Genomic DNA, 26,648 nt, shown 5'->3' with positions numbered 1-26,648 from the left:
ATTCTTAATTAATTAGAGATTAAATTATCTAAAAAATGTTAGATAAATTTTGGCCATGCAATTTCTTTGTAAATAATATACCGCTTGGAAATATCTGCCGAATGTGAAATTTTTACCATTTCCTAATTTTTTTCTCTCAAGTATATTTAAGAAATATTACAAATCTATTATTAATTTCCTTTATTTTACTTTTGAATGCGGAAAATTTACAGGGCAATTGCAACTATTTTAGGTATTGGTATAAATAGTATTTTTGCGTAGAAATATAATCTATCAGCTTATTCATTTTCTAAAGTACTTTTATTTTAAACTTAAAAAAAAAATGTTATTTCTTTATATTCATAATCAGGAAAAAGTTACGTGTTCTTAACTGTCAAAAAAAAATATTATTTTTTAAAATTCCCGCCTCTCACAAAATACAAGTAAAAAATCGATAGTTTTTCCGAATTGTTAAAAATAACGAGAATGGCTGTTATGGCCGAATGAGCGGAGATGAGAATTGTTCTGTACTCATTATATTGTTCAAATAATTATGTCGGAATCACTCAATAGAGAATGCACAGATTCGGATAAAAACATTGGGTTTGAGGAGGGATGGGCCCAAATTAAAAGAGAAGCTATCGAGCCTTTGGAAACATATTTGCTAAATAGGACCCAGATTAATGATACAGTAAAGAACTTATTTACTGCCAAAGATTATTCAAAAATCTATACTTTAATTTATAATATGTGCACCCAAAATCCTAGAAATTGGAGTAGGCAGTTATTTACCAAATATTCTGAAACTATTGAGAATTTTTTGAAAGAAAACGTTATTAGTAAATTGAAAAATTCTACAGGATCTGGGCTACTGTTTGAATTCCGGCTTTCATGGAGTAACCACTTAATTTATACGCACTGGATGGAACGCTTTTTTGGTTACTTGAACAAATATCACATTAAGATTGCAGGAGAAGGAAGTCTAATGCTAAAAGGAATCACTATATTTTATGAAACTATATATTTGGAATTCAAAGAGAGTATTTCACTTTCATTCAGTAATTCTATTCAGGAGTACAGGCTTGGAACCAAAGATATTGACAGTGAACTTATGAAAGGAGTTGTGAATGTGTGTTTGGAAATGAGCGAGAAGAGCAAAATCCCAGAAATATACGAAAATGAGATAGAAAATATCGTTATTAATCGCTTAAACTCTTACTATGGGAGTCTTGCACCCAAATGGGTTAGGAATGACAAATTATTAGAATACTTATCTCGCGTGGATGGCATTGTTAATTTTGAGAATAAGCTATGCGAATTGTGTTTATTTAATTCTACGAGGAAAAAAATACAAAAATCATTAACTCAAATATTACTTGCAGATGAAATGAAAGCGATTCTTTCAAATTCTAGCTCTATTAAGAAGATGTTTTTAGACAATGAATTCGAGCAACTAAAATTATTGTTTAGACACTTTTCTACAATTCATCATGGAATGCATGCATTAAATACTCAATTTAAGCACTACCTAACTGAGTGTGGCCAATTGGTAATTAATAAATTCTCGGAGTCAATTCATTTTGCTGAAGATATTGAGATTGATAATGAAGAAACTTTTGACCAAATCCAATCTACGCATAATTTAGCCGAAAATTGGCCTTGGATGCTTGGAAAATCAATTATTGTTCCTTTTATGAATATGAAATACGAAACCTTATTCGTGCAAACGATTATTTCTCTTTTTGATCATTCAATATACTTATTGGAAAACTGTTTTGATAATGATACTGCAGTTCAAAAGACAATTCGTGAGTCTTTTGAAGTAATTGTTAATTTAGAAGTTGGTTGCCAAAACCAGGCAAAACTTGTTTGTTTTTATTGCGACTTATTATTAAAAAACAGCTACTCTGAGATTGGGAACGATTTCAACGCTTTCCTGTCTAACAATCAATTTGCTGTATTAGCTGGAAAACTTGTGGAAATTTTTTCCTACATCCACTTTCAAGATTACTTTCTTCAAATTTACAAGTTTCTACTTGCAAAAAGGCTTCTTCAATATCACTTATCCTTAGAAAAAAATGAGCTGTATATTATATCTTTACTTAAAAGCAAATGTGGAGCTGGGTTCACATCCAAGTTAGAAGGGATGATTACGGATATTCGAATGACTCGAAATTTGAATAATAAATTCAAAGAGTACTTAAGAGACATTAAAAAAGGTGAAATAGAAAATAAAGAGTTTGAAATAAAAGACAACAAAATATCTGATTTGGGTTTACAAATTGTTAAGGCTCTAATTCCTACGAAAGTTGACTTTGCCGTTAATATTTTGACAAGTTCGAATTGGCCTACATTAGACTCCTCAAACATAAACCTGCCAACTAACCTAAAAAACTGTATAAGCGATTTTGAAACATTTTATTCCTTAGAAACTAGCCACAGAAAGCTCACTTGGATATATTGGTATGGGGAATGTGTTTTAGACTACAAGCTGCCAACGCCAAATGGAACATTTAAATTCTTTGAAATACATTGTAATACGTACCAAGCATGTATTCTGCTACAATTCAATGATTTTATCAGCTTATCTTTACTTGAGCTTCAAAGCTTACTAAATACAGAAAAGTCCATCATATTAAAACATATAAAACCTTTATATTCTGACGTAGGAATTTTGAAATTTGTCAATAACACCCAAATTTCCCCAGACAATCCAGTATTTGAAGTGAATTTTGAGTTTGTTTCAACCGATGTCATATCTCCAATAATTATTAAATTACCACATCAAACAGAAACAACTCGAAAGAATCGTACTGAATACGACAAAAGCCATGCCATAGAAGCAGCAATTGTTAAAATTATGAAAATTAAAGGACAAATGACAAGAAGCGATATCATTGCCCATGTCTCATCCCAACTATGCGAATATAAACCCTCTGAAATAATGATAATCGACAAAATTAAATATTTAATAGAAAGAGAGTATCTTGAAAATGATCAAGACGACCCGGAAAAGCTCTTATACTTAGCATAGTGATACACTAATCGAACTAAAATATATTTAAAACGAATCTGTTCTAAATTTATTATGGTTTTTATTCTATTATTTTCAAACTTTCCATGTAGTACGGATGCCCTAATTGTTTGCAACGAATAAAAGAAACAGTTGGCTAATTAAAAAAAAATATATTTCTGCATATAGCTATACAAATTCTACCTATTTATATCTTTTACTTGAGTAGATTTAGTTGATTAGTAGCAGCTAAATAAATTCTCCAACAATCACACGGCCATCGGAACCAGCCGAGGCAATAATGGGAAGGCTAGGATGGAAGCTAATATCTAAAGTAGCTCCTTTGTGACCAACCAACTTATTAATTAATTTCTTGTGTTTAAACGACCAAATATATATGATTGTATCTGAAGAAGCTGCAGCCAATAGATCCCCATCAAAATTCCATCTTACCCTATGCAAATTTGCCTCAAAATTATGCTTTGCACCAACCAGAGTTCCCATTTTCCTGTCTTGTAAATCTGAATGAGGTCGAATATCCCATATGACTACTTGGTTGTCCATAGAGTTTGACACTAGAAAAGAATTGTCGGGGCTAACATCCAACCCCGTAATTGTATCGTTAAGCGTAGAAAGGGTGAAAGCGGTAGATATTCTCATATCGATCATATAGATGCTATTGTCAATTCCTCCTGCAAAAACTCGAAACAATTCTCCCTCACATGACACTGCTGTTATCGGATATTTATTATCATATTTATAAACGCACGCTTTATTTTGTTTTATTCTAGTATCCCATGCACGCACTTGCCCATCATCAGACCCTGAAATAATCAAGGTATTGCTACATTTACACGAATTTACTATCTTTGTGTGCCCTTTGAACTTTGAGATACATTTTAATGTCTCAATATCCCAGTAGCGTACTGTTTTGTCTGCAGAACAAGAGGAAAACTGAAGGCCATGCTGTTTATTCATGGAAACTTCTAGAACAGCCTTAGTATGCCCTTGCATAGATATTCCATGTTTACTACTTTCATAGTTTTGAAAGAGGAGAATCTGTGGGTCATTTCCGCAAACCAAAATAGACCTTCCATCACTTGTAAAGCATGTACCTAAACATTCTCCATTAATTCCTGTAAGCTCGTACACTCTCGAAGAACTATTTAAATCGCCATATTTGTGTTCCATATATAAAATGCCGTTCCACTTCCAGTTACAACTTATTAAAAGAGCTTTACGGCCTGTATAACGCCTTAGCTTTACAACTCCACTTGTCTTTTAAAATTACAGGCTAAATGGCGCCGTGACCAGAACGGTTGTGGCGGGTTTTTAATATAAGTACCAATTAATATAGGTATCAAATTTATTCGACATAAAATTTGCAATATGGCGTTAAGAGTTGCATATGAAAGTTCTTCCGAAATCGGAGTTTTTGCGAACCTTACTAATAGATATTGTTTACTAGCTCATGGCTCCTCTGCAGCATTTACATCTGTCTTTGAAGCAGAATTGATGGACCATATCCCTATTATTAATACCTTAATAGGAGGTACAAGGCTAGTAGGAAGATGCACAGTTGGGAATCGCAATGGCCTTTTGGTTTCAAATATGGCAACTGATCAAGAGCTTCAACACCTGAGGAATAGTTTACCAGATAATGTAAAAGTTCAAAGAATAGAGGAGCGTCTAAGTGCTTTGGGCAACTGTATTGCATGCAACGACTACGTTGCTCTTATTCATACAGATATGGATAAAGAGTCCGAGGAGATAATTCAGGATGTGCTTGGAGTTGAAGTATTTAGGACTACAATAGCTGGGCATGTGTTGGTAGGGAGTTACGCAAAGTTCACAAATCAAGGTGGAATTGTGCATACATTAGCATCTGAAGATGAAATGAATGAATTGTCGGCATTACTCCAAATCCCAATTACCTCAGGTACAGTTAATAGAGGAAGCGATGTTGTTAGTGCAGGTTGTGTAGTAAATGACTGGGCGGGTTTCGTTGGCATGGAAACTACTGCTGCGGAAATGGCAGTAATTGAAAGAATTTTCAAACTCGGAACCTATAGTAATGTGAATAACCAAGAAGAAATGCGTGAGAAAGATATTAAACTTAAATCTTCAATAATAGATACGCTTGCATAAATGCAAGATGATCTAGTTAATTCTTATCATTATAAATTAGGTTAATATCATTAATTTGAGACCCTTTTTTTTGTTCGTTTTTTCCTCCAGAAGAAATTCCCTTCAATGTGCATATAATAAGTAGAGAAAATAGAGTCCATGCGCAGACCAGTGCATTTAAAAATTCGTGTAACCATGGGTATCTTATAGGTGGGGGAACTAAATACTGGCAAGCAAGCATAAGTGAAAACAATATTGACAGAATTATCGGCATATTATCATACATTAACCCAACAATTCCATTGGATCTTTCAATTTTACCATGCAAAACATAAAATGAAATGATAATTGAGAATAATCCAAAAATCATTAGATATGAAGTTGTTTTATCCAAGATTGATAGTGTTACAAGCGAAAATGATGAAACTATAATGAAGCTTAGCGATATCAATGGGAAAGTATCCATTAATAGTAATGCTGGCGTAAGTGGTAAAATAATACTTTTTTCATGTACCTGCCAAGAAAATAAAAAAAATGAAAGAGAGGATGCAAGCAAAGCAATCTCGAATTTTTTTCTTGAAGGATTATTTAATAAATTTAAGCATGCTGGCAAGAACCCCAATAAAGTACAAGTTGTACAGATTTGAAGCGCAGTATTTAAGTTATCTTCACTTTTCATTGCCCATTTCTTTAAGTTAACAATAAATATATTTGCAAACCAAAAAGATGCGACATGATTTTCCCAAGCACCTCTCCATATAGGTATAACTCTTTTTATTATTGGAATAAGAAAATTCATTTTATATTTGGCTAGTAAACTACCAAATCTTGTAGTATAAAAGATATCTTTATAGTTTAATGGATTCTTTATATTATCAAAAATAAACGGATACAAAATTGACAGCGTTGAAAGTATTCCTGTTAACCCGAAATAAATTACTCGTTTGACTTTCACTACGAATCCTTTAGTATTAATTATTATTGAAATATAAATGAATGCAAACGCAGGTATAAAGTAAAGCATGGTTTGTTTAAAGAATACTGCACAAACTATGGAAAATATTGATAAAGCGTGGTAGCCGCAATAAAGGAAATTTACCGACCAAACTACCAAACCGATTGCAACACAATTATATTGGAAATGAGAATGGTCCACGAAAATATAAGGTGCTGATACAAGAGTCACCAACAAATATTTGTTTGATTCACTCTTATCTCTAATAGGATTGGAAACACTCCAATAAAATACAAAAGCAGAAAAGAAAATCAGAATATCGCTAACCAAAACGGTACCTCTCATAAACCATTTTAGAGTCTCACTCTCTATTCCCTTTGATTTGTCCAATTCAAAAAATTTGCTAAATCCTAAAAAATGCGCAACCTTGCCACACAGCATACTGTGATATGCAGTTAATGGTGGATAATCCAATGGCCAATAACTCAAATTATTGTGTTTATTATCAATGTACCACATATTAACTGGCAAATTTGTAGTAATTTCAATCCAGTGTCGTTGTGCCTCAAAGTCTCCAAACATTGGTGGGTCTGATTGGCCAGAATATTCAGAATATCCAATAAGCATCCTTAGAAGGATTCCTATTAATACTGCCAAAATTACCTTTAACATTGTCAAAACTTAAACACAAAATCTATTATTTCTATCGCGTCTATGTTCACTTCATTAAACAAATATAGTGAAAGTTATATAATGCAAGGGAGTTGGAATTTATTTCTATCTGTGTATTTATTATCAATTGAAAACAGATGAATTTCAGGAGTAAATAACTATTCTCACCCCTCATGCCTTGACCCAATGTTATACCGCCAAATATTTTTTTTGCATGCGAAAATCGAGAAAAAAAGTGTGGTGAAAAAAAATAAAATTAGCAAACCAAGGCAAATCTAACAGGATAACCTTTGAAATAGATTACACTTTATTGCTGAGTTTGATCCCCTAATTATCAAGAACTTGTGATTTCAAAACAAATTTAAAATAAATTTTATTTGGCGGATAAGCCATAAGCATGAACTAATTAATAGTTCCGCGTTTCTGTCTAAAAACCCCCAAATAATGCACTAATTTATGTGTTTGAGGCAAAGGACAACAATTGATTTATTAAGTTATTGAGAATACTGTTTCTCAATGTATGTGCACCTAAATGAAGAAATTTATGCAAAATAACTCATAAATTAAAGACAACTGTTAGAAATTGAATGAAAAATAAATTTTGAAAATGATTTCAAGCGACTCAAAGATTAATAATTCATCTGAAGAAAAGAGTCTTAAAGCGGAAGCAAAACTTAAAAATCCTTCATTCGAGATAGAAAGCGACTTAAATAGAGATTTGGAACAAGGAATACTTGGCAATAAATGCGATAACTTAGTTAATATTGGAAAAGATGGCAAGGAAAGTGTTAATCCAAAGAAGAACAAAATATTTAGCAGAATTAGGCTCTCTAACAACAATAACATATTTTTAACATTATATACGATAGTTGGGTATTTTTTTACATCAATTGCAATTATTTACTATAATCATTGGCTCTTTGATAAAGTTGCGCCCTTTCCTGTATTTGCAACATGGGTTCAACAGATTGTAGGAGTATTTTGCTTTGGAATTTTATCACTTTCTAGAAGAACTCCAAACATGTCAAAAATGAATAAGGATTCTTCTGAAAATTCCGGAGATAGTACAAACCCAAGGAAAGAAAATGAAACAAGAAAGGTAAATGCAACAAGTACAAATTGTACGTCCAACGAAAATATTTCAGCTAAAGAACTGGAAGCAGGTTCTAATAGAAGTATTCCCATTGAAATTTCGTTCCAAGAAAATTCTTTAATAGAAGAAACTCAACTGAAAGATAGCTCTGTAGCAAACTCTTCACAGAACATTAGAATTGAAGAAAATACAGTTAATGAAAAGGCGAAACAGAAAAGAACTAACATTAAGTTCAGTGCTGAAATGAAGAAGTTACTAAAAATATTACCTATGTCAATTTGCTTTGTCGGGCTCGTTGCATTTGGAAATATTTGTTTAAAATATGTACAGGTTTCAACTTATCAACTCGCAAGATCGGGGTCTTTGATCTTCACTGTTATTGTATCATATTTTATGCTCGGGCAAAAACAAACTTGGCAATCTATTCTTGCATGCATAGTCGTTTGTGCAGGTTTTCTGATAGGCTCTCTAGACAGGTCTACTCTTTCAGCTATGGGAATTGTTACAGGATTAGCATCATCATTCTGCCAAGTATTTTATAATGTATTTATGAAAAAATGTATGAATTATTTCAATGGAGATGCAATACAACTAATGAAATATAACCAATGTATTTCTACCATTCTGTTAATACCATGCATATTCCTTGCCCGTGAATTAGAATTGATAATGGGTTCGGCTGCTTTTAATACAAATTCACCTGAGTTCTTTAGACTTTGGACTTTGTTGATATTGTGCGGATTACTTTCAATGCTTCTGAATTACTTTACATTTTTGGTCGTAGGGTATACCTCCCCAGTTACATTTAATGTGTTAGGCATGTTCAAGAGTTGCGCCCAAACAGCAGGTGGATTCATAATATTCCATGACCATGCAAGTGTTCACACTATTACTGGTATTTGTTTAACTCTTGCAGGATCGGTATGGTATGGTTTTGCAAAGTCTCTGAATTGCAATTCCGGAGGTAAATCAAGCTCTCAATCTGAAGTAAGCTCTGAAAATGGCATAGTTATTTCCAAGCCAGAATTTGAACAAAAGGTATCAATTCTTACAAAAGAGTTATCAGAGGTCGAGGAACTTTGCTATAGTTCAGATGTTATTCATAATAAAAAATATAATTATGAAATTTTTGGAGATCTAATAGATCATACTAATACTTTCTCTGGAGCAGAATTGACAATGATTTCTCAAGAAATCAAAGAATGTGTATGCCAGTCAGAAAAAGAGGGCTCAGAGATAGAGATTAAATGTGAATGTAAAAACGATCAAAGAGAAATTTGTTCCAATAAAAATAGAAATAATGGTTCAGATGAGAAGATTACTGGATCTGTTTCCTTAAACAGTTGTATTTCAAATGGAAGGCAAGAAAGCCAATATACTGGTAATACATTAACGACAAAATCTTCAGAGCAAAAAGATTTAGAAAATTTGTTTGAAAAATTCTCCAACATTTCGAGAGAAAGCTCCACTGATTTAAAGAGCAGTATGTCTAAAATTTCGGTTTCAATGCCTGCTAGTGTATATGCCTCACCCGTAGTTGAGAGCAGACAAATTTCAGCTGATGAAATCCCAAATAACAGAACAGTTGAAGCATCGAATGATAACATATCTCTGGACGTTAGCATAATTGTTGAATCTGAAAGAGAAGCTGCAGGTAATGATATCCAGGGGCTTTCTGGACCACATTTTGAGGGAAGTGATACGGAAGAATCAACAATAACTTAAATAATAAAAACTTATAAGCAGAAACATAATTCAGCAGAAGGTTATATATGAAATTCAGAACTTCAATTGCAACGAGGTTTTTTTGTGGCTTATCTATTTCCTCGAAAAAATATTTAGAAATAACATTAGAAAATACCCTAAATAACTCTTTAACATTCCTACGAGTGTTATTTATGAAAAGAAGTGACTTTTATCTAGATATTAGAATTCGAATGGAAACATGCGCTATTAAATGTAGGCAAACACTTTAGTTTTTTATTATAAGGCTTTATAAAATTTATCCCATTGCTGTATACATGTACTGAGTATTGACAAATTAAAGATGCTGCCGCCATCTTCTCATCAGGAAATGCTTTTTTTATTATTTTAATGGTCTGGCGGGAAAATACCACACAGAATTTTAAGGCTAAGGGTAGTTCCTCTCAGCAAAATATACGAGAGTACTATTTTAGGAGTGAATCAAAAGCAAAGCTGGCGAAAATAAATAGTATTTGAATTAAGGATGGGACAGGTGCCTTTGATCGCTGCCAAAAGTACATTATTTGTGTATTCTGGTATTCGTTCAATTGTTGTAGGCAATAAAGAAAAAGTGGTCCCACAAAGGCCACCTGATTTAGATATAATAGCGTCTGGAGAAAGAGATAGAATTTCAGATGACTGGAGATGGCTTGCTTTAAAGTCTGAAAAACGGCTTAATAATATGAAAAAGATGAATTCTTCGTCGGAGCAATTGAAAAAAAAGCTAGGTAGTACATTTGATATAAACCAATTTTCTTGCTTTGTTCCGAGAACTGTATTGGAGGCGATTGCTGACAAAAGAATTGGATATGCAGATGACTTCGATGTTATTATTGAGAGTTTCAAAGGAGCGATCATGTTTTGTGATGCATCGGGTTTTACTGCTTTAACGGCAGCACTTGACAAACAGTTAAATGGCGCAGAAAGGCTGGGTGAATGTATTAATAACTTTTTTACTCCATTAATCCAGATTATCCATTATTGGGGAGGTGATGTTATTAAATTTAGTGGCGATGCGATTTGTGTTGTTTGGCCAGTAGATGATGAATCTATTAATTTAAATAATGGAGGGGTCAATCTGATAACTGAAAGTACTAACAGTTCGTCTCAAGCCAATGCTTCTGAATGCAACCCACAATTTAACAAGTTAGCAAGAGATTCAAGTAAGTTTTCAAACAAGTCAAAAGTCAGTATAGATGATAATAGCCCAGCTACTTCCGAAAAAAGATGGAATAAAGAAGAGCAATTGGAATCGGAGGAATCGCCTTCACAATATAGTTCAAATGCTGCTGATACATATTCTGTTGATATGTTTCATGCTTGTAGGTTGGCATGCGAATGTTGCATGGATATACATAGGACTTTACACAACTTCCCTACTCCAATTCCAGGAAGGCATTTAACTTTACATATTGGTGTTGGTTATGGTAGGACAACAATTTTACAAGTTGGGGGTGTAATGGATAGATGGGAATATGTCGTAGGTGGGCCACCATTTGAAGAAATAGCAATTGCGGAGCCATTAGCAAAGAGTGGGGAAACTGTTATATCTCCTTCAGTTTTCTCAATTCTCGGTAAGCATGTAAGTGTGGAACCATGCGAAGGCAATCCTGATTTTAAAAAACTTAACAGTCTACTTTTGCCTAGACCACCACCTCCTCCTCCCTTGGCTTCTATTCATATTCATGATGAGGATGTTGATCTATTAAGAAGGTATATTCCGCCTCCAGTTTATAGATGTTTATCAAGCGGCTATAACGTTTTCTTGAATGAAGTGAGGCGTTTGACTTGTATATTTGTTTCAGTTAAAGGTTTAGATATTTCGACTCACTATGGTTCTAAAACCGCACATCAATTAATGCAGTTGGTCCAGAAAGCAGCGTATACAATGGAAGGTAGTGTAAACAAATTCTTGGTAGACGATAAGGGCGTATTATTGTTAATCATATTTGGCCTCCCCCCAGTATATCATTTGGATGATCCCTTGAGAGCAGTTTTTGCAGGGTTAAGGATTTTAGATAGCATTCGATTTATGGGATTAAGTTCAAGTATTGGAATAGGTACTGGTAGAGTTTGGATTGGAACAGTTGGATGCGAAATTCGTAAAGAGTACACAGCACTAGGCGATACTGTTAACTTGTCAGCCAGATTAATGGCAAGAGCTGGAGAGAATGAAATTTTATGTGATTTAAATACATATGAAGCATGTAACCACGCAATGCAGTTCATACAAAAAGAGTCATTTTATCCTAAAGGAAAAGATGTATCAATTGATACATTTTCTCCAACTGGCATATTAACTAGAAGCCGTTTACAAGGTAGTACCGGTGGAAAGGCCGAAACAGGTAATCCTGAAGATTCAAATTTATCAAACAATAAAGATAATTCTAATATTAAAGATGGGCTTTCTACAGATAATTTATTAACAACAGAGAATTCAAATAATCAAAATACTGATATAAACCTAAATATCGAAAATCTTCAGAGTATCAGAACTTGGCGAGGCTGGAAGCCATTAAAGAAACTAAAAAAATTCTTTAAGCCAAGATATAGCTATGGCCTACCAGATATGAACGGCCCAAATTTTAGAGTAATTCCTGACTATGCTATGGAGAGCATGCCAGAAAGCAAATTCCTTGGACCTCTAATGCCCTGGGAGTACTATGAACCTTGGGATCCAATATTGCGCCCAACATTGGATTTAGGAGGTGTTATGACCATTTATGGTAAGGAAAACTGTGGAATAGATGAAATTATTCAAAATATTGTTCATCTTGGAGAAAAGTTAGAGAGAAAAGTTTTTTTATGTAGTAATATGCCAGATACGCCATTCATCAATATTGGAAACGTGCCTTTATTACCTTGGAAGACTCTTTGTACGGATATTGTAGAGTCATGGCGACTAACTAAATCAAGAGAGAAGAAAGGATTTTCGAATATCGATCGAGATAATTCAATTTATGGATTAGCAAAAGAACTTACCCATCCTTCTTTTCACTGGACTTTGCATAAACTAAAGCCAGTTTTGCAAGGCTTAGTTCTCCCATCAGAACTATCGGAGAATAAAGCCTTCTTAAGAATGGGAAAATATAAGAATAAAGAAAGTAAGAAGATGAAGGACATTTTTAGAAATCCCCTATTATTTGTAAAGAATTTAAATGGGCAACCAGAATCATTGGATAAAGAATTAGATGGGGGTGAGCTAGAAAATGACGAAAATTTAAATAAAGAAGTTTTTAAGGATGAAGCTGATGATGACATAACAAGCTCAGATGAAGATTTATCAGATGAAGATGAGAAAGGTTTGGGCCCAATTATTACATCTCTAGTTAATGGCTTTTCCATGTATGAAAACAGCATCATTTGCCTACATGTAAAAAGTGGAACATGTTTCTATGCTGGAATGGAACAGGAAAGTTGGAAAATTGCCAAGATGATTGCGAGAATTGCTATGATCCGAAGAAAGAGGAAAGTTGAGCATGACTTCAAAGAGTTAAAAAAATGGCGCAGAAAACACTCTAGAATATGCCTTTTTTGCAAAGGATTTAAGAGGCCAATACAACATATTTCCAAAGATACTTTATATTTATATAAAACAACAAAGTGCACTCCTCCTGCGTTTAAATCTTCCCCGCCGTTATTGTTTATTTTGATATGTAGTAGTAACACTGACTCAATAGAAGAGCAAAAGGAAATCATTCAATGGGCAAAGGAATGTAATGCATTTATTGAAGTTCCAAAATTAACTTTGAATGAAACTTCCAAATTTATTGGGCACCAATTAGGCGTCAATACTCAAGTTCCGTTCCAGCTGGTTGAGTATGTACACAGAGCATCTGGGGGTATTCCTGAACATATAAAAAGGACGCTTTTGCAACTTCTTTCGCATAAAGCCATTTCTATAAGCACACAAGATGATCAACAGATGGAAGATCCTGAAAAGAAGGGTTCCTTAATATTAGATTCTGATAAATCTTTAAATAATCCAGATTCTCTGTCAAATAATATCAGCAGGAATGCAAGCGTATGTTCTAATGCTCTTTCAGGCATCGACTCTATTGGAAATAATTTTGATTTTGGAGCGATTACAAGCATCGTGCCAGGATACAATTTGAAGAATATACAAGGTGATTTGGGATTTATCTCATCAGTTTATTCTTCTAGTGATGAATCTTCATCATCTGGTTCTTCTTCAAGCGATGACTCAAAAGAATGGTCTGATGACTCAATAAAAAGGAAGATTAGGGTTCCTAGATTTAGAACTCCCGGACCGCGTGAGCTATTAAGTAGCGATGGAGTGCCTATTATTGGAAATAAGCAATCAAATCGATTTTCAAGCAATGATTTATCAGGGTCCAGACATAGATCATCGTTTACAAAGTTTGGTCAATCTTCATACCTAAGTAGGAATTCTGAAGATAATAGAAGATACATTAAAGTTACAGGACAACTAAGAAAAATACCATTTGCACATGAGATTGTAGCAGAGTGTATGTCTAAGTTGGAATTACTTGAACCAGATGAACAAATGGCTGCAAAAATTGCCAGTGCATTTACATTTGCATTTACTGCTTCAGAATTACATGAGGTTTATCCGCAAAAGAAATCTCCTCTCGAGTTTCTAAAAATGATTAAGGCTATGGTCAATAAAGATGTTTTTGAAGTTTGCGATACAATAAATTTTGGAGTTGATAGATCTAGACGGGGATCAATAAATAGCGACCACAACTCGAAACACATTACTCTATATGAAAATGATCAAGAAAAAAATATAAATGGATATGAAGACGATATTTACAAAGATATTTCCAGCTCAACTCCTATTATGAAAGATATCTCTGACTACTTGTCAAATGTGAATTTATCAGACTTTTCTAAGAATAATAAAGACTCTATAGATGTAACTGATCCATGCTCAAGTGAGAATTCTGAAATAAAAAATGAAAGAAATGAAATAAACAATGACCAGTCTGTAAATATTAATATAATTATTACTGAGGATAACCAATCAGCATCCGAAAATGAATTCCCAAAACCTCAAAATTGTGATATTTTGCCCTATTATATTGAGTACTACCGTTTCCAAAATGTAGCTTTTCAAAGAGTCGTTTCAGAATCTCTTCTCTCAGATGAAAGAAAAAGGCTTGCCAGAATTTCCAGGAAAACACTTTCAAGAAGGCTTTCCAAGCTTAGTCCATCAGTTAGAAGCGCATCGCCACAACTCCCTTCATCTCCTACAGATTCCTCCAGCAGCAAGTTTGCTGACAATAGTGAAGCTAATAAAGCATCTACCAGATATCTTTCAACAATACCTAACAACGTCAGTGTTAATAATACAATTTCAACAAATTTGGATGTACTGCCCGAAGATGAAAAGTGATGTAGCTCAGTACTGAAATAAACTTTTAAATCGCGAGATTTAATTATAATTAGTGCATTTGATTTTTATTAGGTTTTAAGCTGAATCTTTAATTGAGTCACTATCACAATATTTTTTGTTTTGAATGATCCAGTCTAAGTATCGAATACTCTAATAACCTCCTTTCATTACCCGATCAAATCTAATATTCAAATTATTAGCAATAAATTTGTATATTATTCACAACAAAAAAAAATAGCCAACTAGCTCAATAAAATAAATATACATAAACTAATATTTACATAAAATTAAAATCGATCAATATCTTATTATTTACTTAGTACAAAGAAACGATAATTTAAACTAGTTGATCTTCTTTCATATGAAAACTGTTCATATTTCTTATTTAATACAAGTTTAGTTCGTTATTCGAAGTACTCAAAATCTTATGATCTAATTTAATAGTGGCTATTTGCAGTCCTAGTATTTTTTCCATGGTGCTTCTCGTGTATTTTGCTTTCACATCTTCCGTGATTAAAGTGATATCCATCTGGGCAAGAAAGAGATATTTTTGTATGCTCAGTTTTAGCACATTGAGAACCATCTGGGGTGAGAACCATTCCGTGTGGGCATACTGGCAATGCAGGCGTCGCAGCAAGAGATACACATTTTCCGTGGCCATCGCTTGTACCTGATGGGCACATATAACTAGTTTTAGTAACAATTTCTTGAATGCATTGTCCATTCTCAAGATTATAACCGTGTGGGCACTTTAATGAAAATGGTTTTCCTGTTGTTGCTGTACATAGGCCGCTTGGTGGGACTTCACTTCCATCTGGACAGAAACCAATCATTGGAGCTGTCTCAAATGAAACGCATCTATGATTCTTTAAGATACCTGATGGGCAACTCTTAGACGGCACTTCTGAGATAATCTTTACGCACTGGCTTCCTTGTCTTGAAAAACCGATTGGACAATCTACAGAAGCTGGTTTCATTTTCTCTGAAATACATTCTCCGTTTCCACTTTCAATATAACCATGAGGACATTGCATCATCGGTTGTTCTGTAATGATATTGAAGCACTTGTTGTGGTGCCCATGGGGAGTAGAGCCAGGTGGGCAAGAAACCTCTGGTTCTACATTTGAAATGCTTACGCATTGCCCAGATTCGAGTTTGAATCCCTGTGGGCACTCCTGGATGATTGGTCTCTCATCCATACGAATACATCTCGTCCCTGTTGAATCCAATTCAAAGTCTGATGGACAAGAAGGAATAATTGGAACGTTCGTTATTACAATACATTTGTGGCCTCTTGGGATGGAACCTGCTGGACACTGTGAAAGAGAATCAACCTGGAGAAGTCTATTGCAAACTCCATCCTTAAGTTGGAAACCCTTTTCACACTTTAAGTTGGGTCTTATAATGTCAACTAACACACAAATATCGCCTCTAAGTTCATATCCTTGTTTACAAGAGAGGATAACATCTACTGTTTCTGTTCTAGTACACTGAACCATCCTCCCATGTTTATCAACTGGCTCAAAACCAGGAGGGCAACTTTCCAATGGGTCTGTTGAGATATCTCTAACACATTCTTGATGCTTTCTTTGAAAACCTGGTGGGCATCTATAATCAGCCGCAAATTCCTTCATAGAAATACACTCTTCTCCAGCCAATGCAAATCCATGCGGACAGATTCTCTCAGCCTGTACTGACTGTCTAGTAATGCAACGGCCACCAATCAATTCAAATCCTGGTTCGCAAACTAGGACAGCTGAGCTGTATTCTTTCCTGACACATTGTCCTTCTCTCAGCTCATACTTCTTTGGACAATTTACTGAACTTGGAACAAATATTGTCCTTGTGCATTGCTTCCCACTAATTGTGTATCCTTGTGGGCATTCAATAATTGGAGCGAGAACGTCTGTATTTGATTCATAATAATTTACATTTGTTGGAATTACATGGTGGCCGTGGCCATGCCCATGCAAATGTTGTCCGTGCTGTGCATTGACTTTAGAAACTGATACCAAAGCTCCAAATGCAAACAAAAATGATCCCAAGCTTTTCATTATTATTAAGGTTCACTTTATATTTTCGATCTTATTCTAATAGTTACTGTTGTTATTTTGAAATATTATTTTAACCTGGAAATTTTAGACCAAATTATAATGTTTTCAGGATATATTTTTTTCAAGCATCGCTCCTGTTCGTACTTCTCTGTTATGTCTAATTAGATCTCAAATTAATGTAGGAATCGTAATAATTTTTTCTCGTATTCGAGAATACCCATTATTCTTCAAGAAGCACATGTAATGAATTTGACGCCAAATAGCATTGGCGCCAAATTTGTATTGACTATTTTCATCCTTGAAAGTAAAAATGAGAGCAAGGATGAATTGATTGAAATTAAACATTTACACAGGTTATATCGAAAGTTATAAGATTATGACACTTAATATTTGTTGTGTGCTACTACTGTTTCTGCGACTAGCGTGGATAGAAGTATTCAGCTTTCAAAGTCTGCGGAGCTGCACTACAACTTACATTGGAAGAGCGGATCAAACCAATAAAATTAAAAACTCAATAGTCAAGACCAACAAAACTTTAGTCAAAATATAACAGCTGACAAAAAAAGTAGTATATCTATGATTTAAAAACAAGCTACTAATTCTATATCACCATGTTTTATTTCAAAGTTCAATATAGAAGAATATTGCTGAAAAAAACAGAATGAACTGTCTAGATCAATAATATCAATTCTTGCCTTCATCACCCTTGGAAGGGAAGTAGGTCAAACCACACCTGCCGCAGCTTGTTCTATTGAAGTGCTGAGCCATAAAGACTCCTGCTCCGCATGTTTCTGCTGGACATTCACGTCGTAGCTTAACCACCTTGTCGCCATCAACTTTGTAGTACTTGAGTACTGCTAGCTTGACCTTCTTCTTCTTGTGCTTAATCTTCTTTGGCTTGGTAAAATTCTTCTTCTTCTTTTTGGCACCTCCCAACATTGCTTCTGAAACATACAATGTAGAATAGTCAGAAATACCTGCTTGTTCCAAGGTTTCAAATTCGTCTAAAATACCAAAACCGTAGCTGATACATTGGGAGTCAATTGAAATGCCAGAAAACTCGCTAATAATATGTCTTAATTCCTTCACACTCATCGTTGGATCCACCTCCAACGATCTGGTGTTACCGAGACCATATCTAAAAAATATCTGCATCTTAGAGAGTTACTCTTCAACAAAAATATTGAGATAGCCGAGAAATATTCGACCCGAATATTATGAAACTTAAGTCTTAATTTTGAGACAAAAATTTAGAAAAAAACCAATGGCGCATCGTTACTTTGTACTATCGGCTAAAAATTCAATAATATATTTACGATTAATTACTATTTAATTGTCTATAATTCATTTATTATATTATACAAAGAGACGTAAATACTAATTTAAAAATAATTATTTTAATAGTAATTAACTTACCGCCTTCAGGCGGCAAATGCCCATTTGCTTATTATTATATTCATTACCATAGAAACTTATTTATACCTGTAATGAAAACAAGTCTACTTAAACCATCCTAGCTATTCCATTAAGTTTTGACCAGTTACCATGTAAAAGTAATTTCAGTATTTTTTTTTTTTTAAATGAAGTTAAGGCGAGGGTAACAATTGATATAGTTAGAGATTGCTTGTTCCTTGGATTTATGGCATTTTCGAGGATGATCTTGTTACTCTTCTCTTACCTGTTGATGTTTCTGCTGGTTTCTCGTTTGAAGTTTTTGAACTGTTCCTAGTAGTTCTCCTGGCTGGCGCCGCATTATAACTGGTTTGCTTTGGCTTTACCTCTTTAGATTGCGTAGTCTCAGAAGTTACCTTTCTACTTGGAGTCTTTTGTTTTGTAGACGACCTTGTTGTTCTCCTTGTCACAACTGTGTCTTCCTTACTATTTAGGGAAGCGAGTTTTTCCTTTGTTGATGTTGCACTTTTCGCCGATTGCCTGCGAGTATTCTTCTTTTGTGTCTGCTTCTTTGTTTCACCTTTGAAGCAAATACTCAATATCCATATTCCAAAAAAAACACCAAGAAGCATGCCAATAACATATTTAAGTGGCATGTCGTTCACTTCCTTCATTATTACGCAATACACTACTATAACTCTACTGAATATAAATATAAATATAAATATATAAATATATATATATATATATATATATATATGTCTGATTAGAACACGCAATATGCGATTTATCCCGCAAAGCCAATTTCCTGACCTATTTTCATATATTGATTTTTTTAAATATTTTCTGATCTATTTCTCCTTCCACATGTTTTTTGAATACTTGTATATGTGGAATACGCATAAAATAATTTACCGCCTAATTCGATTAGTTAAAAATAATCCTACAATTTTCAAATGTAATAACAATAATAATTGTTCTATCAAAGCGTTGTACGCAATAAAAAATACAAGTAAATTTAAATCATTTACGAGGGCTTTACTATCTCAGCTCATTATATATATGCATATATCTGTTTATTTATATTCATTTATTTTTGCAATGAAATATCTATGCAAAATTATAAATGTTTGTTTATTGTTTATCTCAATTTTCCTATCTGCATTAAAGTGAGTAGCAATACTATACTATTGAAGTAACCAATTTCTTTTTAATAGAGTTAAAAGCTAGATGCGCCTCTAGCGACACCATGCTGAGCGCCAAAAAAATAGCAATGTCACAAGGGTAGGTAACGGTCATAAGATTGTGTACCTAGGTATGAAATAAATTGTTGGCATTTACTTGCAACTTCTAGAAATTGATAATCTCGTTTTCAATCAAACCAATGAAGATTTTTATATTAAATCCATTTGGAATAAAAATTCTAAAAATTGTATTTTTAATATTAATAAACTATAATATTTTTCCAGGAGTAAATGGAAAGTCGGCATATACTGATATCATTCCTGATGATTATACATATTTAGTACGCTCAAAAATAAAAACAGTTGACAAACCCATCGATATGCTTCTGCACCTTAGTCGTTCTGAAGCTCCAAAATATACGGTCGTACTATTTAATGTATATACTATTATAAAAGCTGTGAAGAAATTGAGTACGAGTATGTACGTTCATTTAGTACGGCACTTAGATCACTATGATAGAGAATTTAGTGATAATGTTCAGTTCATTATTCCAAACTTTTATCCTAATGTTAGATCCATAATTTCATCCATGGGCCATAAAGTACATGCTTCTTTGATTTCAGGCACTATTCCGGAAGAAAAATATATTGAAGCAGTTGTCGCATCCGTTTCGTTCATTAATAACGCAATTAGAAGAGGCGTAATTCCTTCTCATCAAACTACAGCATTTTATGGGAATTGCGTTGGCGGACTAATTGCTTCTGCAACTTCTGTAGCTTTGAGAGAATCATTAGCTGCTGTAGTATTGAATGGTTCTGCGTTATTTATGCCAGATGTCGTAAGACGCAGGCTTGCTAGAAAGTCAGCACTTAAGAGCGTCAAGTATCTTCTCATTCATTCTTATGAAGATCAAGTTATTCCATATATTCATGCAGAAAATACGAATAACTCGTTGGTCAGTTGGGGAGCTGACTCCACAATTTATAATGTTGAGAAAATTAGTCATTTTGATACAATGGTTAAACATAAATATACTGGTCTAAGATTCATTTCCTCTGTAATTTTAAAAAGACCGGAAATTTACAGGCCTCTCGATACAGAAGATCAAGAGTTGATTAAATCAACTAAAAAAAGAATGAAAGCGGAAGATATTGAACCAATTGTCCCACCAAGGAATTCCACGATTGGCACAGATGATAGTAGTTCTAGTAATACCACTATTTCAAGACAAAGTCGGCCCAATCTTGTTATAAGAGAGGAGAGAAACATGGTGTATATTATAGATCAATCCGGCTAGTAACTTATTAACATATTTAATACAATCTATTTTGTTTTTAATGTTTCGATTTGGCTAAACTTTCTTTCTCAATTATGCTAATACTAGGTCTTGAACATTTCTAAATATGCAGACTCTTAAGCGGTTAGTTTCCCCCTGAAATTAATTCACTCTAATGCTGACAATAAATTTGTGGAGTTTCATTGAATAACATTAGGAGTTATGATCGTTCACAGATATTGCAGGCAATGGGCACCAAGCGTTGTAAGAGGTATCTCGAAGCTTGCATTTTTTTCATCGATGAGTTCCATTGCTAAAAAGAGACCAGCATACTTTGATTACCAAGCTACGACGCCTGTTGACCCAAGAGTTTTAGATAAAATGATGCCTTTTTTTACGGAAAAGTTTGGAAACTCTCATTCTAGAACTCATGGGTATGGATGGGAAGCAGAAGAAGCTGTGGAGAATGCAAGAACTAATATTGCGAACCTTATTAAATGCTTGCCCAAAGAAATAATCTTTACTTCAGGAGCAACTGAATCTAATAATACGATAATTAGGGGTGTATGCGACATTTATGGCGATATAGAAAATAAAAAGAATCACATTATTACTACTCAAATTGAACACAAATGTGTTCTGTCAACATTAAGAGAACTTGAACTAAAAGGTTTCAGGGTGACTTATCTTAAAGTCAACAATAAAGGCCTTATTTCTTTAGAGGAGCTGGAAAAGTCCATAATCCCTGGAGAGACTATTCTGGCTTCTATTATGCATGTCAACAATGAGATTGGAGTAATTCAGCCTATGAATTTAATAGGAGAAATCTGTAAAAAATATAATGTTCTTTTCCATAGTGATGTAGCCCAGGGACTAGGAAAAATCAATATTGATGTTGATAAGTGGAATGCAGACTTTTTATCTCTTTCCGCACATAAGGTGTACGGTCCGAAAGGAATAGGAGCATTTTATATTCGTAGTAAGCCTAGAAGACGTATAAAACCACTAATTTTTGGTGGCGGCCAGGAGCGAGGAATGAGATCTGGCACGATGCCAGTACCATTAGCTGTTGGATTTGGTGAAGCATGTAAGATTGCTTCTTCTGAAATGAATTCAGATTCTATACACGTCAAGTCTCTATATGATAAACTTTACAAAGGAATTACCACTCAACTACCAGATGTAGAACTCAACGGGTGTGGCGTAAACCGTATGTTTGGGAACCTAAACTTAAGTTTTACTGGAGTTGAAGGGGAATCACTAATGATGAAGCTATATTCTTTGGCTTTATCATCCGGAAGTGCATGCACATCTGCATCATTGGAACCATCGTACGTTTTAAGAGCAATCGGTGTCGGAGAAGATGTTGCCCATACATCCATTCGCTTTGGACTGGGGAGGTTCACTAAACACGAAGATGTAGATAAGGCTGTTAAAGAAATTGTCGAGTCTGTAACTCTATTGAGAAAGATGTCCCCTCTTTGGGATTCTATTACAGACACAAAGGTTAAAGATGAGGAGTCACTCAAATGGACGTGAAACTACTTTGAATATACGAACACTTAAATTTAAGTAGAATATAAAATTTATTATTTCAATAGTAGGTTGACAAGATTAAATATTTTTTCGAATTTGACTAAAAATTTTATTTGTTCGAAGCATCCTGCGAGTTGGCGCCCATTATTGGATACACTAACAAGATTACCTATGAAAAACGAAATCTAAGGTAATGGGTATAGCTGTGTCGTTCCTCATTATATTTTTGCAGCTGTTTATGAGTATTTGTGGCAGACTGAATTTGCCTGATGATACTGTCGAAGTTGTTGGCTCTGATTATAGATATTTGAGAAAGATAAGTGATTTACGGCCATTAAGACTTGGTACATTTGGACACTTGTCTCGCTCAGAAACTCCTAAATATACTGTTATATTTATGCATGGATTTGTAGTTGACAGTAGCACTCTATATCGGTTAACCTCAAAATTTTTTGTCAGAATGGTACGCCACCTAGATCACTACGATCAGGATTATAGTAATAATGTTCAACTAATTGCTCCAAACTGGCACAAAGAATTTCTCCCTTTTACTGAAGAAATACCAAATGAGACTATTACCACATTCAAAGCAGGAAGACCTTCTGCTGAACAATACATCTTACAGGTATTGAGTTTAATTGCCTTCATAAATAGCTTGGTAAGGCAAGGTATTATTCCTTCACTTGAAAATACAGGTATACAGGGAAATTGTCTGGGTGGTATTATTGGTATTGCTGCGGCCCTTGGAATGAAATCAAATATTGGAGCAGTTGCAACATGCAACTCTGCTTTATTACATCCTGACTTAATTAGGAGGAAGATACTTAGAAAGTCTGCTATAAGTACTTCTTTTTTGTTAGTTCAAGGCGATGAAGATAAGATAATCTACCACAAATTTGCATCTGTAACCGAGTCCATTCTTAGAGATTGGGGTGCCAAAAATGTGTTACTACATAAAACAAAAGGTGGGCACTTCTCTGTCATGGCAAAGCATTTATATACAGGTTTCAGATTCATTGCATCTGTTCTCCTTAAAAGGCAGGAAATATTCCGCCTCGAAGATTCTTATAACACTAAATTGATTGCAAAAACTAAAAGGAGAGTTGAAAATATCTCAGAAATTGTTCCCATTGTTCCTAAAGTAACACCTAATGATGATATTCAAAGTTTTAATAGCACTAAATGATTGCTATTTTAATTGCAAATATTTTGAGTTTGGTATTCAAATATTTGAAGAAAGATTTTATGTACTTATACGCTTTCCGCAGGCGGCTTTAATGATTGAAAACAAATATGAAACTTCTCTATTAAGAAGTACTTTCTTAACCATAGTAATAGATGCAAGTATTCATTATACTGCTTTCTCATAACTAAAACAATTAGTTTTTTATTTTGCGTTTATTTCTTTCACTATTCGTTTTTTTTTTTTTACTAAGATAGCAGGAAGATACCGCCATACAGTTACTTGTCAGCTTTTCTTAAAAAATGCTCGTAAGACTCGCGAAATTAGTCATTGTTATCGTCTTCATAAGTCAATTCACTCCAAATAGTTGTCTTACCCAAAATCCTTTTCAACCTGGTTATAGAGAAGTAGTCCCTGTTGAAGAAAAAAACTCGAGAACATTTTTACTTAGGGAAAGGGCTGACAGCTCAGATATTCCCTTACCGAACCATTTTCCTAATGAACCTTTTTACTCTACAAGCGACTACACGCTTGATATTAAAGTCAAGCTAGCATTCTATGGAGATTATATTAATTCTGATTTTGAAAATATTAAAGTCAAAGCCAAACATGGACCAAGGATAATAAATACCTGCGGTCATTTTGTTCACAAAAGTTTACCTCCGAAATATACGATTATAGTCTCGCTGGGTGGATTGAGCACTCATGCGTGTTCAGAAGAATCTCTTAAATTTTTTAGGAAATATATCAACTACATTTCAAGCATCTATGGCCTGGAAATTGTAAATTCGACACAATTCATTTTTCTTAACTGGTTCTATCTTGTTTATCATGGATCCAACGACCTTTATTTTTCCAAGAAAATGGTTAGATACTGGATCAGCAAGCCTAAAAAAAAAGATATTATCATACCTGCAGTGAGCTCTGCTGCTTTCATCAACAAATTGTTCCGTATAGGCGTAATTCCTTCACTTTCTGATACAGGAGCATATGGATTATGTATCGGAACATTGAATATTGCCCTTGCTTCGCTATTAATCAAAGAAAATATGAAAGTCGTTGTTCTTAATGCACCGTCCTTTTTTTGGAAAAATTATCTGGAGGATGTATTGGATGATTCATTGATCGGAAAGAAAACAACAAAGTACTTTATTCTTAGTGGAAAAAGTGATAGGATCTTCCATTATAAGAGACATGGCAGGAAACTTTCAAATTTTTTGTCTAACTATTCGGACTATGTTAGATATTTTAAACTAGATGCAGATCATGCGGAGCTTATTATTACATATATTTATACAAGCATGCGAATGATTGCGACTGTTCTGCTTGACAAAAAATGTTCCATTACATATATTAAAACTAAGGATTATAATAAAATTCCCAAATCATTCTCTCAATCACACTGGTTTAGATATGTCATGTATCAACTTAAAGAAAGCGAGCATTTAGAAAAATAAATTTACATTGCGTAATTTATTGCATGTGGCAAACTACAGGCGTGAGGCTGAGGCGCCACGAAATTAGTTATTAATAAGCACTGTTCTTCATAATAACCTTATAAAATGGACATAAACGATGTTACAGCGACAGTTAAAACTGCATTCTGCAACACTCAAATTGCAGAAGCGTTTGCTGCTGCTGTAGTTGCATCTTCTAAGGGGAAGGAAAATGTGATTCAGGAAAGTTATGATTTAGAGATTAAAAAGCTATCAAATGAACTAAATGCTTTAAAAAACTGTATTAACGATATGCAACAATCATTTTTAAATAAATTTGGTGCTGGATCAAATTCAAAAAAAACTTCTGAAGTCAATGATAGTCCGATATGTGAAGAAAACAATATTACTAATGAAGAATTCCTAAATAGAGAATGGAAAACAATGCAAAAATATATTTATGAGCATTTCAAAAATCAAACGGAAATACAGTCAAAAGTTAAAGAAATAGAAGATCACATTATTCATGGCAAAGAAAATTTCTCACTAAAAAGTAGCGAAATTCATTCTCTAGAAAAAAATCTGGAAGTTAGCACTGGGCACATTACAACCTTGGCACATTTAATAGAGAATCAAAAGGACAAAATTAATCTGTTGGAAGAAAAGGTTGGCCTTTTAGAGAGCAAAATTAATCGCCTAGATGATAGGTTTGTCACTAATTTCCAAGTATTGGAAAATGTGGCAAAATCAACGGATTCGCTTATGAATATGCTTAATAGCCAAACAAAATCATGGGAGAACTCCCGCAAAATATTTAAAAAATTAAGTAGTGATGCTGATTATCTTTTAAAAAGGACTGCAGATACTTTTGAAGAAAATAGTATTGCGGATGAACTTGCACTACTACTAAAGAAGTTTATTGATGTAATGCAGGGTGTCTAACCACTGCATTTCGTTCCGTTTCTAAATTTCACTTATTAATGTAACTCAATTTATTTTGTTGTCTCTCTCTGTACCTTTCTTCCAACATTCCTTTTGGAATACATGTATACAATATGTGTGTGCAAATTTTTCCCTCCTTATTTAATTGAACTTGATTATTAAGTAAAAACGCTTCCTTATTTAATCTCGCCCAGTCTACTGGCGTTAAATTATTGGGAATCGATGAGATGATCCCTAACTTCTCAGGATACGGATCTGGGGTAGAATTCTCGGTGATAACCTGATTCATCGAAGATTAACTTGTAAAAATTAAGATTAGTTTATATGAACAAAAATTATTTTGGAGTTAATACCTTAAGAACGAAGTGATCTTTTTTTTTTTGCTCCAATTATTTTTAACAAAAAAAAATTACCAAAAATCTAAATAGAGCTCTAAGAGTGGATTCTTCTGAATGCTCGCTATGAAACAATAAAGCTGAATAAACACAAACAACTTTAACTTGGAAGAATAATTTTGCAAATAATACTTGTTCCATGCGGAAACAACATTTTGATTGGCGGGATATTAACTAATCAACAATATGACAAAAAACTAATCTTCAAAGAGATTGAAAGATCTGAAATCTTGCTACCGATATCAAACATTCGGCTCTGGTAAGTCGACATCATTCCCTTTGTTAAA

General features: G+C 33.9%; 15 protein-coding genes across 15 annotated transcripts; 10 read left to right on the top strand and 5 right to left on the bottom strand.

Moving 5' to 3' along the window:
- Positions 1–532: 532 nt before the first annotated feature.
- Positions 533–3,013, top strand: cgd4_3150 (cullin-like protein of probable plant origin; the record flags this gene model as incomplete). Its single annotated transcript, XM_625899.1, has 1 exon — positions 533–3,013. One exon carries the CDS (start codon positions 533–535, stop codon positions 3,011–3,013), a length of 2,481 nt encoding a protein of 826 aa, XP_625899.1.
- Positions 3,014–3,241: 228 nt separating this feature from the next.
- cgd4_3140 (WD repeat protein) lies at positions 3,242–4,273 on the bottom strand (the record flags this gene model as incomplete). Its single annotated transcript, XM_625898.1, has 1 exon — positions 3,242–4,273. A coding segment is annotated over one exon (1,032 nt), but the record flags the coding sequence as incomplete, so codon positions are not given.
- A 108-nt stretch (positions 4,274–4,381) lies between these two features.
- On the top strand, positions 4,382–5,140 carry cgd4_3130 (putative eIF6, translation initiation factor 6; the record flags this gene model as incomplete). Its single annotated transcript, XM_625897.1, has 1 exon — positions 4,382–5,140. One exon carries the CDS (start codon positions 4,382–4,384, stop codon positions 5,138–5,140), a length of 759 nt encoding a protein of 252 aa, XP_625897.1.
- A 16-nt stretch (positions 5,141–5,156) lies between these two features.
- cgd4_3120 (ALG6-like dolichyl pyrophosphate Man9GlcNAc2 alpha-1,3-glucosyltransferase) lies at positions 5,157–6,755 on the bottom strand (the record flags this gene model as incomplete). Its single annotated transcript, XM_625896.1, has 1 exon — positions 5,157–6,755. A coding segment is annotated over one exon (1,599 nt), but the record flags the coding sequence as incomplete, so codon positions are not given.
- Positions 6,756–7,353: 598 nt separating this feature from the next.
- Positions 7,354–9,564, top strand: cgd4_3110 (10 transmembrane domain protein, possible translocator; the record flags this gene model as incomplete). Its single annotated transcript, XM_625895.1, has 1 exon — positions 7,354–9,564. One exon carries the CDS (start codon positions 7,354–7,356, stop codon positions 9,562–9,564), a length of 2,211 nt encoding a protein of 736 aa, XP_625895.1.
- Positions 9,565–10,066: 502 nt separating this feature from the next.
- Positions 10,067–14,962, top strand: cgd4_3100 (conserved hypothetical protein; the record flags this gene model as incomplete). The annotated part of the gene is made up of 1 exon (XM_625894.1): positions 10,067–14,962. The coding sequence occupies one exon, from the start codon at positions 10,067–10,069 to the stop codon at positions 14,960–14,962; it is 4,896 nt and encodes a 1,631-aa protein (XP_625894.1).
- A 437-nt stretch (positions 14,963–15,399) lies between these two features.
- cgd4_3090 (oocyst wall protein 6) lies at positions 15,400–17,016 on the bottom strand (the record flags this gene model as incomplete). Its single annotated transcript, XM_625893.1, has 1 exon — positions 15,400–17,016. One exon carries the CDS (start codon positions 17,014–17,016, stop codon positions 15,400–15,402), a length of 1,617 nt encoding a protein of 538 aa, XP_625893.1.
- A 684-nt stretch (positions 17,017–17,700) lies between these two features.
- Positions 17,701–18,180, bottom strand: cgd4_3080 (ribosomal protein S27a, ubiquitin plus zincribbon, UB13p; the record flags this gene model as incomplete). Its single annotated transcript, XM_625892.1, has 1 exon — positions 17,701–18,180. A coding segment is annotated over one exon (480 nt), but the record flags the coding sequence as incomplete, so codon positions are not given.
- Positions 18,181–18,653: 473 nt separating this feature from the next.
- cgd4_3070 (hypothetical protein) lies at positions 18,654–19,082 on the bottom strand (the record flags this gene model as incomplete). Its single annotated transcript, XM_625891.1, has 1 exon — positions 18,654–19,082. One exon carries the CDS (start codon positions 19,080–19,082, stop codon positions 18,654–18,656), a length of 429 nt encoding a protein of 142 aa, XP_625891.1.
- Positions 19,083–19,188: 106 nt separating this feature from the next.
- Positions 19,189–19,581, top strand: cgd4_3060 (hypothetical protein; the record flags this gene model as incomplete). The annotated part of the gene is made up of 1 exon (XM_625890.1): positions 19,189–19,581. One exon carries the CDS (start codon positions 19,189–19,191, stop codon positions 19,579–19,581), a length of 393 nt encoding a protein of 130 aa, XP_625890.1.
- A 211-nt stretch (positions 19,582–19,792) lies between these two features.
- Positions 19,793–20,890, top strand: cgd4_3050 (hypothetical protein; the record flags this gene model as incomplete). Its single annotated transcript, XM_625889.1, has 1 exon — positions 19,793–20,890. One exon carries the CDS (start codon positions 19,793–19,795, stop codon positions 20,888–20,890), a length of 1,098 nt encoding a protein of 365 aa, XP_625889.1.
- A 201-nt stretch (positions 20,891–21,091) lies between these two features.
- cgd4_3040 (NifS-like protein; cysteine desulfurase) lies at positions 21,092–22,408 on the top strand (the record flags this gene model as incomplete). The annotated part of the gene is made up of 1 exon (XM_625888.1): positions 21,092–22,408. The coding sequence occupies one exon, from the start codon at positions 21,092–21,094 to the stop codon at positions 22,406–22,408; it is 1,317 nt and encodes a 438-aa protein (XP_625888.1).
- A 190-nt stretch (positions 22,409–22,598) lies between these two features.
- On the top strand, positions 22,599–23,591 carry cgd4_3030 (hypothetical protein with a signal peptide; the record flags this gene model as incomplete). The annotated part of the gene is made up of 1 exon (XM_625887.1): positions 22,599–23,591. One exon carries the CDS (start codon positions 22,599–22,601, stop codon positions 23,589–23,591), a length of 993 nt encoding a protein of 330 aa, XP_625887.1.
- Positions 23,592–23,890: 299 nt separating this feature from the next.
- cgd4_3020 (hypothetical protein with a signal peptide) lies at positions 23,891–25,045 on the top strand (the record flags this gene model as incomplete). The annotated part of the gene is made up of 1 exon (XM_625886.1): positions 23,891–25,045. One exon carries the CDS (start codon positions 23,891–23,893, stop codon positions 25,043–25,045), a length of 1,155 nt encoding a protein of 384 aa, XP_625886.1.
- A 105-nt stretch (positions 25,046–25,150) lies between these two features.
- Positions 25,151–25,966, top strand: cgd4_3010 (hypothetical protein; the record flags this gene model as incomplete). Its single annotated transcript, XM_625885.1, has 1 exon — positions 25,151–25,966. One exon carries the CDS (start codon positions 25,151–25,153, stop codon positions 25,964–25,966), a length of 816 nt encoding a protein of 271 aa, XP_625885.1.
- Between the last annotated feature and the right edge of the window lie 682 nt (positions 25,967–26,648).

The sequence above is a fragment of the Cryptosporidium parvum genome, chromosome 4 (assembly GCF_000165345.1).
Source record: "Cryptosporidium parvum Iowa II chromosome 4, whole genome shotgun sequence".
Classification (NCBI taxonomy): domain Eukaryota; phylum Apicomplexa; class Conoidasida; order Eucoccidiorida; family Cryptosporidiidae; genus Cryptosporidium; species Cryptosporidium parvum.
Note: the sequence above shows the minus strand (reverse complement) of the source record. Positions and strands in the feature narration are given on the sequence as shown.